Consider the following 17,875-nt stretch of genomic DNA (forward strand, 5'->3'; position numbering starts at 1 on the left):
GATTTCAGGTTAGTTCAGGTTAAAATTAAACCAATTAGGTTCAGGTAACCTGGATTCAGGTTCAAAACAACCTGTCCTGATTCCGAGCCTTAAGGGGTGTATAAGTAGATCGACCAATTATTTGCTAATTATCCGCCTCGTATCTGCAATGGCTTATAATTTTCAACTTTTACAAGTCGTCCCACAATACATTCGCTCAACATTCCCAATTTTACACCACTAATAAAGAACATTGAGTAAAAAATACGATTTGGGTTACGTTCACAAGCAATTGGACTGGATTGGGTGGTACAATGGGGGTTTTACCTTTTCATTTCCTACTGCACTGTGTTCAATTTCAACTCAAAGTTAAATTCTTTTGTGGTGTGAGCAAGCCACCTGTTGAATTTTATCGATTTAACATTAAAAACTATAATTTCGAACAAAACATGGGCAATGTGTGCATCTAGTAGAGAGCCTGGGTGATCCAATGCAAAAATAATTTTTTGCTAATAGGAAGAAGCTTTGGCGTACTGGTGTATGTCTAGTGCAACATACTTAAGTTAAGTGACAGAGACGCTTCAGAAGCATCGACAGTTCGTCCGATAGTAAAGAATGAAAGGAGAATTTGTAATTTTACCTGAAAATATCGTCCCAGCATCTTCAATTTCTTCGTAGCCGATGAGTTCTTAGCTTCAGTGACTTTCAGAGCTTTTGCCAATTCAACACCCAGCGCTATTTCCACTTCTTCGTCAGATGCTTGCGGCGGTATCCGAGAACCGTCAACATTGTCACTTTTCCGAAAACCGAAGCTCAGCAACCGTGCACTGAAACCCTTTCGATTATTGCCACCGCCACCTGCCACCTTTTCATTTGTGTTTTTAGACGCTATCGCCTGCTGTGCATTATGCGCCGTGGTCAATGGAATTTGTATTTCCGATTCCTGGACTTCAGTGATTCGGTTGAGTGATTGACTTTCTCGTAGCCTTGTCTCACCGGCTCTGCGACGACCAGCTCGATGTCGTTTGAATCCAACCGTCTGGCCGCTTTTTTGTCGACCATTCGATGTGCCACCGGTGTGACGATGTGAATTTTGATCTTGAGCTGATGTTGGATTTTCAACGATATTGGCATGCTGTACTATTGTACCGGATTGTGATGTACCCGCCGATGCTGAGCCAGGATCTTGTGAGTCACTGGAATCATCATGAGAGTCACGCCGCTGCGATTGTATTGGATTTGTTGTTGATTCGACCATTTTGTGTGCGCGCTTCTTGCGATTCTCTCTGCGAAAAATCAATTGAAAAGATGTTCAGATGTTTAGGCTAATTTCACACGTCACACAAAACTTACTCATCGTCGGAAGCGTCTGAACTGCTGCAAGAGGCCGTTCTTGTTTTGTGGAACTTTGAACGACGCTGTGTGGTTGAATTATGACTTTGGGCTCTGTTGCTGAGATAGTGATTTTGTCGAGCGACCGGTCGTGGTGTATTGGTTGCACTGCTACAATCCGATGATCCAACATCAGTTCCCTCTTCAAATATTTCGTTAAGACAATTTGCACCAGGCAAAATTGTGTTGGCTCGGGTCGGCGAAGGCATTGTTTTGTATTGTTTCGGAACTGGGGCTGGATTATATGTTTGGCTGTTGATTGGAATTGTAATGGTTGCCGAATCGGTCAAGAACTTTGTGGATGAAATGTTGTCCATAGGACCGGTAATATCAACCGGATCCACTGAATGCGAACGTTCAGAATGGGCTGTTTTGTTGGCTAATGTCCGATTAACGTCACCGGTGCGTAGATCACCCGGTCGCCTTAACAGTCCCAATTTCTCTTTCGGATCACTTGACACTAATGTTACACCCGACAAACCATCGAAACAGCCTTTCGGTGGCACAGCAGCCTCTTTTTTTAACCGTTCAGTCTCAGCAATTCTATCCTGTACTGTTATGTTGATGCGACCTTCGGATCGGGAACCTCTCCGATTGAACGAAACATTTTCCTCGTCCACTTCCTCTTCCTCATCGTCGATCTCTTCTTGGACGATGCTGCACTTTCGTATACGGCCAGTCTGTGTGTGAACATGCTCATATGAAAAGCTGTGTGATATATGTGTTAAGCATCGATCAATTTTACCTGAGTTCCATCGGTGCCTGGTGTTCGTGGTACGCACAGATGGCCAACGTTCTGTTGCAGGACGTATTCTATTTGGTTTGGTTTGTTCTCATTTTCTTTTGATTTCGGGATCAGTCTAGTTGGTAAATCGAAGGAATGAAGGAAAATGATAATGAAAAATGATCTGAATTCGGTTTTGCTGGTCAGAATTAAAATTAGAAATAGTTAGTTAGTCAGATACAACATTCAGGGCCAATAGTTCCACATGTGAAGACTAGAAAGTTGAAATTGTTGTCTCATACGCCAGCATGTTGTCAGGGAACCCATATATCCTGTCTCTTTTTTTTGTCGAGCTTTTCGACCCATTCTCCTTTCGCGGGCGAGATGGAATTTATTTATAGAACATAACTGATGTTGAGAAAAGTAATAGAATCAATCTTCCAATTATTTAATTCCACTAAAATAGGCTCGGGTGCAGAAACACTTTCGTCTTAACTCCATCAAAAAACTGAATTGAATTTAATTTAGCCGCAGCAGAGACAGGTCAATCGGGTTTTTTATGTGAAGAGTTCCATGTAAAAGTCTTAGAATGAACCACACACAACTACGTTACCTTTCAGAAACGGGTAGTCATCTGTTGTCGACAATGATGACAAAAATAAACAATAATCTCTGACCTGACCGCTGTTCTCTTATACAGCGAAAGTTATGGTAAAACTAAAGAAGTACAAGATTTGATATCACTAAGCACTGAGCAATACTTAAAACAAACGAAGTCCTAGATTTAGTCATAACATAATGATACTCTTGCCGTTTATAAAAGGGTTACAATGTGACTTATCACCAGTCCAAACACAAACAATTCTGCATTCTAGGATAGCAGTTCCGATCATTTTATTGGATATTGAAATGAGCTCCTTTAAGGACAGATAATAATTTCAGTTATGTGTCAGGTTGATGCATCCTATCGGGTCTAAATTTTTAAGTAAATTAAATACAGAAAAAATGGGACTCAAGTGATCTTGGAAGTGTTGTCGCAGCACATTTTTCTGCAGAAATGCAGATGTAATCTGATGGAGAAATGGAACATCAGCATGCTGGCGTGAAAGCAGCCACTTAAGTAATTCGTGCAATCAGAAACCTTTGTCAATTTTTATGAACGAACTGAGTGGAACTGAGGTGGAACATATCCACATAAGCTAATGTCTAAATGGTGTGGCTGTACGATTTCTAAATGGGAAGTTGGATCTGGCGATGTGGATTTGTTTCGTCATAAAAAACAAATATTTTTTGGATGGCAAGGCATCATCTCGCATAACATAGTCAGGCATGTTGCGTAAATTCGATGGCTATAAGTCTTTCAAATTTTTTTGTTTGTGTCACGTGATTCAGCACGAGAAACTGTGGAACGGAATTCTTTTCTAGAAGCTGGAAAACCGCTTTTTCTTAAAAGCTTTATTTTTTATTCGTATTCTAGATTTATGTCGTTCTTGCGGTAATGAGACAGAGTTTCCTTATAACTGATCGTTCCTTATTGATCTTTCAACTTTCAAGTTATGAAATCTCAGTAGTCAATATCTCATTATCCTCCGACTAAGCTGGTCAGAAGGTTTTAAAATTCAGCGTTAGTTATCTCAGTCGTTTCTAAAAATAAAGTAAAATCCAAATGAGCCTAGGACTTGGAGGTGGATTGCGAATAAGTGATGATCGGTGGTCAAAAATTACACCCAGAATGAAAGACGACTGAGCATCAGGAAGTGAGTTAACACGAATGGTCATATATTGCTCAGTTAGTTATCAAAATTAAAAACATTGTTCAATGAAAGGCTGGTCAATCAATATTTGACTTTCTATTTTTCAAACAGAAAAACTATTTTCCAGGAAAAAAATTTGAATTTTTCATGCTCGGCCCCATTCGACAAAGAAAAAATTTCAAAATCGTAAAGCGAGCGAGACGATTTTTCCTGACACAGCGGGCCGCACAAAACATTTCCGAAAAGAAATTCGACTTCCTCATTTAAACCTAATTCAGCCACACCATTTTTATTGGTCTCAAGCTAATGCTAATCCATCACCAGCGGTTTCAACTAAATTTTAATTACTCTTCCACCTACATACGTTTTAGGGTTTGAATTGTAAAATAAATATTTGCATGCAATACAACAGGGACTAAAATAAGGATCTTTTTCGGTGTAGCCAGATCTTGTCAGGGGCCCATGTTTTTGCTCTGAAGGGGCCAAATTTTCATAAATCTGTCTATTATTAGTAAGTCATAGACTGACCCACCAGAATTTATCCAAAATAGACAGATTTATATAAATCTGTCTATTATTAGTGAAACATAGACTGACACACCAGAATTTATCCAAAGTAGACAGATTTTCATAAGTCGCACTTTTCGGGTCATAGGTATGAATTTTTTTTAAATACTGACTTTTGATGATACAAAAACAGTAACTCTTAAAGTATAAGTGAATCTTTTTTTCGAGCAAATACATATTTAGGTATATAAAAACATTTAAAGGAAAAATGCGACGCAGGTGAAATTTTTAAATTTCTTAGTTTGGCTACAGGCAATCTTCTGACCAGAAGTAGTTTTAATTCTTCGGGTTCTGGTGAAGACGTTTCTTTCAGCGCAGCGGAAAGAACTGACCGGTAAATATCAAGATAGATCTGCAAACTTGAAGTTAGAATTTTTGCGTGGTAATTCGAACTTTGGAACTTATGACCGCTAATGGTGTCGCATTCTGCGTCTGAACTCAAATGATTAACGAATGATTCGGTTTTCGTCTTCAATTTGTTGAGTTCAACATGCTTCGATTTATTGCATGGTGATTGGAGCCATAGGGGGAGTTCAAATGCTGTAAATAAACTCCTCATTTAGAAAAACGGTTTCGCCACAAATACAGTGAAAATTCTGTGGTGGCAAATGTCGACAGCAGTGTCGCCACTTTAAGGGGCACTGTCGCCAATTGCCTACACACTTGTTCCTTACTTTAGTCCCTGCAATACAATACACCCGTCACCAATTTGACGAAGACAAAAACAAAATATTATTTCGCTTGGTTCATCAGAATCGAATTTTTTTTTCTTGCAAGTTTTTTGTCTGTCTCGCATATGAATTTTGTACAAAAAACAAATTGCTGGTAATGACGACGTCAGCCCACCTTATTTCGAATTAAATTTAGCTACCAACCAACAATTATACCTTCTCTAGACGGTTAGTATGTTCACACGCAAGGCAGTTAGAAAAACAAGGAAAATCCGAAGAAAAAAAAGAAAATTTTGTGCCATCCAACTGACCATGTACTTCAGTAAACAAAATAATTTCCAACAAAAAAAAAATCGCAAATTTCAACACTAAGAGACCATGCATGCATTCTAGCAAACGTTACCTTGATATGCTAACAGGAAGTGATAATTCTGGGCGTTTCTTTTGAGCCAGCTCCTGTCGTTGTGCCCTTAACTTCCTTTCGGCTAGTAAGAAATACGTAGCCGTTATGTGATTGTATTCATTCTTGTCTAAAGCACTGCAAACGAAACAGAATACGGATATCAGTTCCGCACAAACTGTTACCACATCAATGTCACACTCACTCGACAATTTCCTCTTTGGCTGCAATGTTACCATTTACCATTTTCTGAATGATCGTATTGTGATCCTCCTCACTGACTTGCTCTCTACTAACTAATGGTAAATATTCAGGTACGTGATCACTGTGGTCGTCGGTGGCGAGCCATGGATGTTGTGAGATTTGTTTCAACGTGGACCGTTTGTCCGGCGCCACCACCAGCATTGTCGATATCAGATTTTTACATTCTGGTGATATGTGCGATGGTATGGTGTATTTACAGTCCATAATCATGGTTAACGTTTCGGAGTCATTGGCTTCCTGAAATGGGGCATGACCGGCGACCAACATATATAGAATGACGCCGAGTGACCAAATGTCTAAAATTGAATCGATCATTTTGTGTGGGTTCGAAAGACAATTATTTTCTTCGTTTAAAAATTACCAACAGCCGGCGCATCGTACGAATCACCTAACAGGATTTCCGGAGCTGAATACGCTAGACTACCGCAAGAGGTTTCCAATTTTTGACCCGGATTGAATTTGTTGCTGAATCCGAAATCGGTTAATTTAACGACACCGAGTTTCTCGAAAAACACCACATTCTCAGGCTTCAGATCTCTGTGGAACATATTCAGGTCAACGAAATTCTTCGTTATAATATCTGCGCAACGTGTGCACTCACCTGTGAACAACGTGCAATTGATGGCAATACGATATAGCGCGTACAATTTGTCGAAAATATTCTTTGGCTAACGTTTCTTGCAAACCACCCTCATGCTTCATAATATAGTCGTACAAATCACCTCCATCGCCCAATTCCAATATCAAATACAATTTGGTCTGTGTATCGATCACTTCGTACAGCCGAACGACATTCGGATGTTGCACCAGTTTCATGCACCTAATTAAATGGTACGATCGGGTCGTTTAACATCAAAAACGTAAAATATGCCATTTCGTTGACTGAACTTACCGAACTTCTTGGAATAAATGGGCTTTCGACACCTCATCCAATTTTGTTTTGTCGATCACTTTAACAGCGACCTTTTCGCCGGTGAATACGTGTCGGGCTAGTTTAACAACGGCAAAATGACCAGAACCTAAAGTTTCTTCCAGATCGTATAGTCCAGCTATTTTCCCATCATAAACTCCGATTCGATGATTGTTGCCGGTTGCAGTCATTTTACCTGTGGAACATAAAGGTAGTAAATTAATGAAACATTTTTGCAGAATGAATTAACAAGTTTGTCTTTACGATGGAAGGAAGCTCGGTGTAAAGAGATCGTGATCTTCGTAAAAGATTCCTGAGATCAAATGATTAGTAACTTGAACGAGCGTACACGAGACTCTGCTGTTCAATATCAATATTACAAATTGTTGGTCTTCTTTTCGAAAGGAAGATTTTTTCGGTGAAAATTGATCAAAAATCTTTTGAACAAGAGTGGAACAACTCATGTTCTGTTAGGGTGTGTCTCAATTGTATGGAGAAAATTAGGGGCTCGAAATTGTTAGGTCCTATACTTTTTCGAACAAATAAGTTGTTTGTTCAATGGGAACCTTATTGGAGTCAATTTAGGGTGACCAGAAATTCGTCGTAACATAGAATCGCATGTTCTTGGAACTTCTAATACTCCAAGCCACACACCGAACATATCAACAAAGCGCTTCAAAATCTGCAGTGGCGTGGGGCTTGGAGTATTGACAAGCCGGAAACTAGCGATTCTACTCTCCAAATATCCGGCCACCCTAAATTGATTCGAATAAAGTTCCCATAGAGCAAAAATTTATATTTTCGTCAAAGAGAACTGAGAAGGTACAGTGAACGACATCTCAAATGTCTCACTGTCAAATTTTTCTGAGAATTTTATTGTGTCATTGCAAATTCACAATGACATTCTCTGAAAAAAATGACAGTGAGACATTTGAGATGTCGTTCACTGTAAGATAATATATCACGAGAAAGTAGCAATGTATCGGAGAAGGGTGGAGGAGCAAGTAAAATTTCCCATGATGGCTCATTTGATCATCTGATAATACAGCTCGTTTCCAAATACGGAAAACCACATAAGTATCAAAACACTAGGGACAAACAGGCTCGAAAAAGTCCTTTGGTTGTAAAAAAAAATTGTAAAAGCCGATCGTTGCTTTTCATTCTAACAAAAAATAAAAAGATCCTCGGCCATCGTTCAAAAGCCCATAGAACGGTCCGGGCTTGCAAAACACACTTCTATTGGTTGAAAGGTGAAAACATCAGTGCCAATTTTTAGCAAATATAAATCGTTCCCGGGCTGCAACATTTAACTGTGGTTAATGCCTAATTGGTTAGACTAGACAAATAAAATGCATTCCCATAGACGGCATCGCTGCTAATTAAATTTAAATTAACGTAAAGTTAAGTGAAGCAAGTGAACTGGAAATTTCTTGGCGGTTACCTCACTTTCATTCTCTGGTGTATGGTGGCCGTATGTAATTGATTACTCTAATTTTTCTTCTTATTTACGAATTGTAAAAATCGAATAAATTTTGCAACAACCAACAAAGAAAGCCAATTTAAAATTATACATTTTTCATTAACAACAAAGAAGAAAATTTGATTCATTTCTTTGTTGTGTGTACACGACGCAACGCACTGTAAACTTTTCATTCTTTTTCTTGTGCGCGTCTTTTTAGTGTGTTATTCGTAAAATTGATGGGCGATAAAAATGTTTATAAATTTTGAAAGAATTCGACTTCAACAAAATTCAGACATAGACAGTCTGACCCCGAAACTATTTTTTTTTTCGCTTCGCTTGTTTACAAACGTTACTTCATTCTTATGCTGACCATTGTAATCTATCGAAACGAAATGTGAATTTTACGTACATTTTCACTTGGCTCGGCAAAGTTAAATCAATAAATTTTCGAATAGCTGATGATCATGTTTCGTAAAATAAACATGTGATTGATGCGTCAACGGCAAAAGCTGTGTAAGCAAAGACAAGTTCTATTTGATTTCACATGATCAGGCAGGTAGTATTTTACAGACATTTGTAGATTAAAAATTCAAGTTTTCGTTTACAATCATAAAATAAAACGACGACAAAAATCACTATGAAAATGGAGCTGTACAGGAAACGGATGTACCACGCGCATTGATGGTCAATTATTTTCTTTTCATAAATTTACGTTTTTTTTTTGTTGAGATCGACGGTCCTATTTTAATCAGGAATAATTCAACAATACAGTCAACGACTTTGAAATAAGTGACGCATTTTGTTCCAGCTGTTTTTCAGCTGATGGTTGCTAGTGTTAGTGAGAAAACCGTTTAAAACGTAAAAACATATTTTTTTGCATGAGTGGATCAGCTGAAACGAAATGTGTCACTTATTTCAAAGTCGCCGACTGTAGTACACATGTGAAGTTTTGTTAGAACATCAGTCCTAAGAGATTAAAACAATTATGGCCAGTTCATCTCGCCTATGCATATGCGACATATGCGAGCATGAACTGGCCATAATGGCCAGTTCATCTCGCCTATGCATATGCGACATATGCGAGCATGAACTGGCCATTACAAAAATTGTGTTGAAATGTTAGTCATTTTTATGTAACACACCGACCCTGCTATATTAATAGGATTTGCGAACTTTCGTACTACGAAACATTTTGGTTCTAATTTTTTAATTCAATTTTTCTTGCTAATTTGCATCTCTAACTTTTTCGGTCTCGTGTTCGATGTTTATAGTAAAATAATTGAAAATCATTGAAAGTGCTAAAAAATATGCGATCTCGATTGTTGACTCGCTTTATTTACAAATATGCGGAAAGATACCGATGTTATTGACGACTTACAGTCATCGATGTGATATTTGGAGTAAATACCTGAACCATTTTTATCGTTGTAAACAATTTGGTTTAGATAAATGCAATGAATTTTTATCTGATTTTTGCGTATTAATAAACATAGCTGAGATGACTACATTTACATCGACCTGTCACTAAATCGGATTTAAAAAAATCTTAATCGTTAAAACTCGAAAATTCCTGTTTCAAAAGAGAGATTTTCTTCAGTGGGGTTTAAAATTGTGACATGTTCAAATGGAAATGCTTTAACCGATAGGCCACAGGGAGTGAAACGTGAAATTTAACATGTTTTCTGTTTTGGGAGAGGTTCTGGCTCGTAAATGAGACCACACAAATTTTTTTACAACAAATGAAAACCTAGATTTCTTATTTTAATATGTCATTATTGTTGCGAGCGCGTGCCTAACCAAAATTCAGAAAATGAAAGTCTAGATTTTCATTTGTTCAACGAAAATGTTGTTTAATCCGATGCAAACCAAAACAACTCCAAAATTATAAAACTTGTCGAATGTCACTTTTCCCTTACTTATTTTCGTGTATTTGATTCTCAAAATTCTTGAAAATTCTCGAAATTCTTCATTCGATATATGGGTAATTCCATGGTTAGTTGCGTTACAAATTTCGTTATCTGTGAGTCATAAAGTTTATTGTGTTGGCTATGTTTTGCGGTAACAAAACAGTCTATAAATTTTCTAATACTCAGGAGACATAGGGCTTTCATACCAACAAGAATTGGAATTTTTAGCCTGCGAAGTGTGACTTGTGTGATCGCAAAAGTCGGCGGTTAGTTGCGTTACACGTTTGTGACTTTTCGAAATATTTTCACCAAATAAAAACTAATTTAAGTAAACTTTTTTTCCCCTAAAAGCTATGGTCAAGACGCGCAGTTTAAGCTCAATATGAAATTTGGGAAAGGTATGTCTAAAAAAGTGATATTTTTCGGAGGTCATAAATAGCCAGCAACTTTTTTTTCCACTACTGGTGGTTGTTACCCCACAGAAAATGTTGCTTTGGCTCAAAACCGGTTAAAAAAAGTTGTTACAAAGTTTTTCGAGATAACCTCGACGAGTTAAAATTCGAGGATGACTTTGATCACCGCTGGAAAGCTGTTTTCACCTACTTTAGTCACCCAACTAACCTGATTGACTCAAAGTTATTTTTCTCGTGAAGTCATATGCTGTAGCTTTCGAATGACACCGATTTTCAGTTTTTATTTGAAAAAATGTAATTTCGGCAACGCTTGGGTTGAAGTGATTTTACCTTACTTCAAAGCAGAATGACCCAAAAAACTTCAAAAAATTTTAATTTTGTGTCATTTGGTGCAATTGTGGAATTATAGCGTTCACATCTACAGGAAAGCAAATTTACAAAAATCATTTGAGATTTATTGAGAATATCTCGGAATGTCGAATACAAACAAACACTTTTTGGTCATATTTCCCCGAGACCACATTTTACAATGACCTCATATTGGTGTCAAACTACGCGTCTTGTCAAAAGCTTTCAGCAAAAAAAAAAAGTTTAGTGAAATCGGTTCAGGTTTCGTGAAATTACCTAGAATTTTCAAAAATTTGCTGAAAACAAGCATACATTTTTATGGTGGTATCTCCCCGAGATTTTTGGCCACCAACCTAATATGGGGCTTAAACGACGCGTCTGGTCAACAGCTGTCAAGGAAAAAAAAGTTTGCCGAAATCGCATTTCAATTGGTGAAAATATTTCGAACAGTCACAAATTAGCTGGAATTACCCATATACTTCCAAATACTTCGAAATTCTCGAAGTTCTAAATCAGGAACTTTCAAAAATTGAAATTCTTCAAATTCCTGAAACTCTTTTTGATAAGTTGTACTGGAAGAGATTGGGATTTTCAGAGGAATAGATTTATCGAGCGACATATTCTGATACGAAATATTTGCTGACAAAAGTTCATCTGACCCGACGACAACGACGTGAAACACGAACGGTGAACTTTGCTTAATATCTTCCTATATAGAATGATTTATGATTAAACTAATGAAGTAGAAGATTGACAATCTGTCGAAAATTAGTATATTAAAAGAAGTAGTAGATTCGACTCATTTACCATGTGAGAAAAGTTATATCGAGCGAAGCGGATTTAGTGATTCGTCGGTTGAATTGAATGAGAGGCTATACATATACAAAAAATCTGAAGCAATTTATAAACGGTCTGCTATCCGTAAGGCCCAAAATATACGAGCAATTTTTCGTTTATGGGATCGACAATTATGCTCCTTTTTTATTGTTATCCGATATTCACTACAGGTCAACGGAAAACGCTGCATAATTGTCGACGTCGTGAATGAAAAATTGCTCGTGTTTTCGGCCTGAGCAAAAGCCAAGCCGGTTAGAAACTTAATGAAGGGGACACTTTTTTGAAGCCTTCTTCGTCACTTTCAATTTTACGTCCCGTTAATAATCTACATTCTTAATTGCAAGAGCAATTTGGGAGTTTTCATTCTATTTCAGGGAATTCGGGATGTGCTACACACCTGTCAGGTGTATAAAAAAAGAGTTTGTCCGTGAAACTATTTCAATGTTGATAAGTTTTACATTTTAAAAATTAGTATTGTAAATCCAATCACATTCTTGTCAACAGCGCGCGGTGACAATAATACGAACAAGATAAGATAAAGTTTTTGCCTCATCAAATCACTGTTTTTCTTGGATAACAAAAAGTTAATGACATCCAGCGCACAACTAACTTTCAAAAAAGAAAAAGTTGTTGTGTCCGTGTTCGTGGTTTTTCTAAATTCGATTATAAAAATTCGAAATTATGTTGCCTCGTGTTCCGGCCTACCACTTTATGCGATAGAAAATTGAGCAATTTATCATGAATGTTAACAGATTTAAAATCGCGAAACGTTCACATTAATGACTTAATTGCTGGAAATACGTTTTCAAGTTCTGTAAACGTAAATTTTTTTTTAATTCAAAATCTATTTAAAAAAGAAAAAGAATCTTTTTATGCTTCGGTGTAACTAAAAATAAAATTCATTATTCATTCATTCAGAATATTTTTGGCCACGAAAGCTGAAAAAAAAGCGCGACACAGACAACGAACGTCATTGAAGATATAGAAGAATTTATAATAACAAAATCTTCATGATTGGCAAAAAAAAAAGAAATCGCCAAATAGCTGTAAGCAATGTTGTGCGAATGCGAGATCAGAACATGGAACAGTTTAACATAATTAATATTCAGATAAAGATTTTGTCTTTGCGATGAAGGACATCGCTTCAACAGCGTTACATGGCAAAATTAAATTCAACTATAAAATTGATGAGATATTTAAATAATTTATAATTATGAGACTCGCATTATTACTGTTCAACCAGTCAAAAAGTTGTCATCTAATTCTGTAAATTTTCTAAATACCTCACTACTACTCGTAGAATCCATAACGCGTAATATGTTACTTAATCAACTTAAATCAAGGTCAAAATTCTTTCAAAATTTTCGATAATTTCAATTCCTAAACCCTTGAGACCCTCTCCTCCTAAATGTTGAACGAAATTTGCATACAGCCTTAGACCAACATTTTGACAAAAAAAATGCATTTAACGCTTGCTGCTCACTGATGTAACATAAAATTACTAAAATTATCGTTGAACACATTGACCGAGGATTTTATAAAAATGGTCTGATTGATCACAATATCCGATTTTAATGTTAAAATGTTAACGGATTTTCGAACAAATGTGGAGTTTAACTTCCTCGTACAGACTGTTATTTAATCTGTTATCGTAAAAACTTGATGAAGAGATGATAAAACTGTTGAAGTCATAGATTTTGCATCAACCAGTTGAAATTACTTAGATCAATTCACGGTCAGGTAATTTTGAAAAGTAGAAGCAATTATCCGTTCCAATTACGAAACATATTTTGAAAGATTTGTAAATAGTCCAACCTCAAGTCGAGCGACGCTGGTTGTTGTTAATTATAAGTGAAGAAGTAACTAGTGGCGAGGGCCACCCAGCGATGTTAGCTGAATTGCGTTCATCTATTCCTTTTCATGCAAAGAAAAAAGATGGATTCGAGACAATGAACAAGGGGTGCGAAAAAGGGGGTGCATCCAATCATGATATGGAAACATTGCATCGTTAAAATCTCCTACGTTCATGTCTTCTTATGTTCAAGTCAAGTCAAATCAACCTGTTGAAATTACTTAGATCAAAAGAAGCAGCGAGTCAATGTTATATTACAGTCTGTGAAAGGATAAATAGACAAGTGGGTGGATGGTGGTAGTCTACCACTGGTAGATGTGGAAATACACAGTTAGAGACAGTGAAATTTCAGCTGATTCACATAAACAATCAAAACTATATTTGGGCACCATTTTGTAATAACCAAGTTTCTACCATTTAAAAAATGTCTTTAAACATGGTTATTGCAAAATGCTGCTGATTTACGTCTTTATACGGTTGAAACAGCTGCACGCACTCGCGTGGTAGTGGTAAAACAGCTGAAGCTAATTTATGCTGAAATTTAACTGCCTCTGCCATTTTTAAATTTGAACACAAAACATGAACGAAACCAAAGTTAAATGTGCAACGATTTCGTAAACTGCACGTGTCTCCATAAAATGTAGCACAATGATTTTTACACCATCGTGGATCGAAAATCGTCCACGGTATAAAAGATGAACAGACTCGTGTTCGTGTGTTTATTGACCTCGACTTCGCCTCGGATCAACACAATTCACACAAACACTGGGCTTTTCAACTTCTGGTCCCTTGTTATGTAACAGCATTTTACAAACCGGTGATGCCGATGTCCAGTTTACGTGTGAATTTTTGTTGATCTGAGGCGAAGTCGAGCTCAATAAACCAACGAAAACGAGTCTCGATTCGATGAAAAGACCGATTTTCGACCCGCAAGCATGTAAATGACAATTTCATTGTTGAGTGCACTATCTGGACGGTACGTGTCCACATAAAATAGAGACGAACATGTCAGTAGGAAGGTATGTTAAACCTACGCTTTTTAACTGCGCTGTTGGAAAATTATTATTGGAAATGTAGTCGAATACAGGGTTTTGAAAAGCATTACAATAAAAGCAATTGAAGGGCAATTACTATTCTAGGCCATAAGTGTACATCGTATTTTAGATTGAGTGGTTTATTGTTAACTGATATGAGGTACACACGGACGGTATAATTGACCTTAGATTATCTCTGTTTCGTTGTACCTTGTGGAAATAGATTTTTGATATGATTCGAGAGATCAATCCATCATATGAAGTATGAGGACCGAGTGTAAATGAAATATTTAATTTTATGGCAAACATTTGATGACCCCATCACCCAATATTCTTTGTGCTGCAAACGGAGAAAGGGTTGAATTGTATTTATTTTGTCAGCACTCCACAAATAATAAACTGGCAGCTGTCCTACTTTTAAAATGTCTATATAATACAAACGAACAAAATATACGTACCCCTGTGCCTGCACCGACACAATGACAAGAGAAAAATAACATTTTCGCAATAGATGAAATTGAATAGCAGTTCAAACACCTTTTCAAATTTATTTTCAAACTTTTTTTTTTTAAATCGAAACGTTTCCAGGACAAACGTTATGTAAAAGGCAAAATAATATTCAGTTTGATTGACGTCAAACAGAATATTATATGGAAAAGAGTGGAAGAACTTTTTGTTGTTGTTGTCATCATAAAATTATGCTACTCAGAATCCTATTATCATTATTATGATGAATAACCCGAGATGGGGGTATACCTTGATTTTTCAGCATAAATGATATTTTTAGAATATTGTGTGCGCTACCCGTTACACACCGGAAGTATTATCACATTTTTATATAGATTTATATATAAACGTAAACAACTAATGGCATCCGAATTAAAAATAGAATTGAAAATTATACACTTGACCACGAACCGTATTTTATTTATAAAATTATTACGGAGAGTCTTTCTGGTATATAAATGTCTAGATGGTTTATCTGTTTCGGCTATTTCAGTAACTAAATGTGATGCATTTGGATAATAAAAAAAAACAACAAAAACACAGGAACACGGAAGGGGAAGAAGATAAAAGCATTAGAATCACATTGCTTAGCAGGTATATTAACAAAGTGGACAATATCTTCTTTATTGAGGTATTATCAGTCGTACATTCGTGTGGCGCTGTTGTTCGAAACAAATGATTTTTTGCTAAATATAAACACAAAAGTTTTGAATGGAAAGTAGGCACAGAGTTTGGAAATGTTGCAAAAACAATGATACACTAAATAAGGTAAAGTGAACGTTAATTTCGCTTTCGCACGTCAAACCTGAATGGTGATAGGATATCATATGAATGACCTAATAGATAGCTACCCCTTTACGACACAGAAGAAACTTTTCTATTCCAAAATGGATTAAAATTAGTGAATTAATTACAGTGCATGTCTCATCAAATTTATTTTTAATTTAGAGTGAACGTGTCAGTAGTTTGAAGACGCACATTGCTCGTAGTGACTTTAATACAATATTTGCAACCGGGTGCAAATATTCTTCAAACGTTGCGATTGTAACACTAATCAATTCATTGTAAAATATCCACCATCCACAGCCTATCACAGTAAATCTACGATTCCTTAAGCTTCTAAGGTAAATTCAAGTAAAGGGAACCTAAATTTAATTAAATTGTTCGCCAGTATTCGCTCAATATGATTGCCCTTGAAGTACCAAGAACACTACATTAAGCGACTATGGGAGAATTTGCTGATCTTCGAGGATGAGGGTTGCATCTGAAACCGAAAGCGTATGACATAATCCCTCTCGAAGATAAACAAACACACGTAAGGCATTTTATTGTGTACGAGATGATATGTCAGACGCCTTCGGCTCGGTATGTAGCTTTCAAATCGTCAAAATAATCATTTTGGACCAAAAGGAACATAATCAATTACATGAGAAGGAATGGAAAGCTCAAAAATCCAGTTTTCGTGTGAATTTGGTTGATCCGAGGCGCAACCGAGGTCAATAAATAAAACTCACGAAAACTGGACTCTTGAACTTTTATCTCGATATTCATAATGGATCTTATATTTTAAGGTTGTCGAAAGTCCATGAAATTCGATGAAAAAAACGATTTTCGACTCGCAAGCATGTAATAGTATATTATTTCCGAGGTTCCAAGTTGTGTATTTTATAAGTGGGGTGTTACAGCCCGACCCGAAGGGGAGGGCTGTATTTCCCACTTGTCAAATAACAACTTGGAACCTCGTAAGTACAATGCTTTACGTGATTAGGCAATGTAAATGAAAATGAAACATACCGTAACACGTAAAATCTATTACATGGCGAAAAGGTCTAAGCAACTATAACGGAAAAGTTAGTATAACTTATGTAATGTGTTAACATGTGAGAGAGTTTCTAACGGACTTTGTAAAGAAACGTGACTGCTTCAAGCTACGACTGTTTCCTTACGTCTTTGGAAGAAGTAGCTCAACCTATACAACTTTCTTACACATCTCATCTCCTTATAAAGGTTGAATTATGGTTTTTTTTACATTTTGCAGTTTAAAGGTGCAGTTGCCCTATCACCTTTCGTATAAATTCATTTTCACAGTTACAACGTCAGCATGTCAGTATGTTGGGATTGTCATTGTTAAGTAATACTAATCAACATCTAATCAATTCATTGTAAAGTATGCACCCACAGCCTATCGCAGTAAAGCTACGATTCCTCATGCTTCAAAGGTAAATTCAAGTGAAGACAGCAAGACGCAGCGTTCTTGAAATAACAAAATGAAAATCAGCTTTGCATGTCTTTAAAGTTTCATGTAACTAGAGTTAAGGGGATCATTAATGCTCATGCTGATTTCATTCGTTCTCTTAGCGCACGTGTTCCGAAAAAGAAACTTTTTTTCTTCATAAAATCAATCCGCCGAAATGGTTAAAAAAAAACCTTCCATTCATAACTGAACCAATGAACCCGCGCGCATGGTAACATATATTTCAGATAAAATAATTAATTGCCTTATTTACATGTGGTTTAGGAATGTTAAAGAGTGTTATACAATTCACTAAATATCATGTACATAATAATAACGAGTTGACTGTATACGGCTTTGAATGTTCAAATAAAAACTGTTTTTTTTTTCTTTTCGTCTGAATCACAAATTAGTTCATAGTATTTGGTGTCGCAGTGTCAGTTAACGTTAATTAACAGGAACGTGTTAATTGTGGAAACATTGTATGAAAGAAATAACGTCAATTAGCGTCGATTATACAATTGTTTTTGGTCGAGCCCCCTATCGAAGTCAGAAATCTTACTCAAAGGGCGATGAGAAAATAATGTTTTTTTGACGCTTTGTCTGATTTCGGGTCAGAAA

The 17,875-nt window shown here is 36.6% G+C and overlaps 1 protein-coding gene across 3 annotated transcripts in view; it reads right to left on the reverse strand.

Annotated features, from left to right (window-relative positions):
* LOC119078952 (serine/threonine-protein kinase MARK1) overlaps window positions 1–17,875 on the reverse strand; it is a 36,283-nt gene that overhangs the window by 5,470 nt on the left and 12,938 nt on the right. For 2 of the 3 annotated variants that reach the window (XM_037186697.1, XM_037186698.1), the window contains exons 2-9: window positions 6,644–6,857; window positions 6,353–6,571; window positions 6,113–6,288; window positions 5,693–6,047; window positions 5,491–5,625; window positions 2,117–2,231; window positions 1,333–2,051; window positions 620–1,265 (exon numbers count right to left, since the gene is read on the reverse strand). In XM_037186697.1, coding sequence (XP_037042592.1) covers window positions 620–1,265; window positions 1,333–2,051; window positions 2,117–2,231; window positions 5,491–5,625; window positions 5,693–6,047; window positions 6,113–6,288; window positions 6,353–6,571; window positions 6,644–6,852 — 2,574 coding nt within the window. In that variant the 5' untranslated portion in view covers window positions 6,853–6,857. Of the gene's footprint in view, window positions 1–304; window positions 379–619; window positions 1,266–1,332; window positions 2,052–2,116; window positions 2,232–5,490; window positions 5,626–5,692; window positions 6,048–6,112; window positions 6,289–6,352; window positions 6,572–6,643; window positions 6,858–17,875 lie in introns of those variants that run through there. The other variant, XM_037186700.1, reaches the window with a different exon arrangement.

Source organism: Bradysia coprophila, unplaced genomic scaffold (genome assembly GCF_014529535.1).
Source record: "Bradysia coprophila strain Holo2 unplaced genomic scaffold, BU_Bcop_v1 contig_297, whole genome shotgun sequence".
Classification (NCBI taxonomy): Eukaryota; Metazoa; Arthropoda; class Insecta; order Diptera; family Sciaridae; genus Bradysia; species Bradysia coprophila.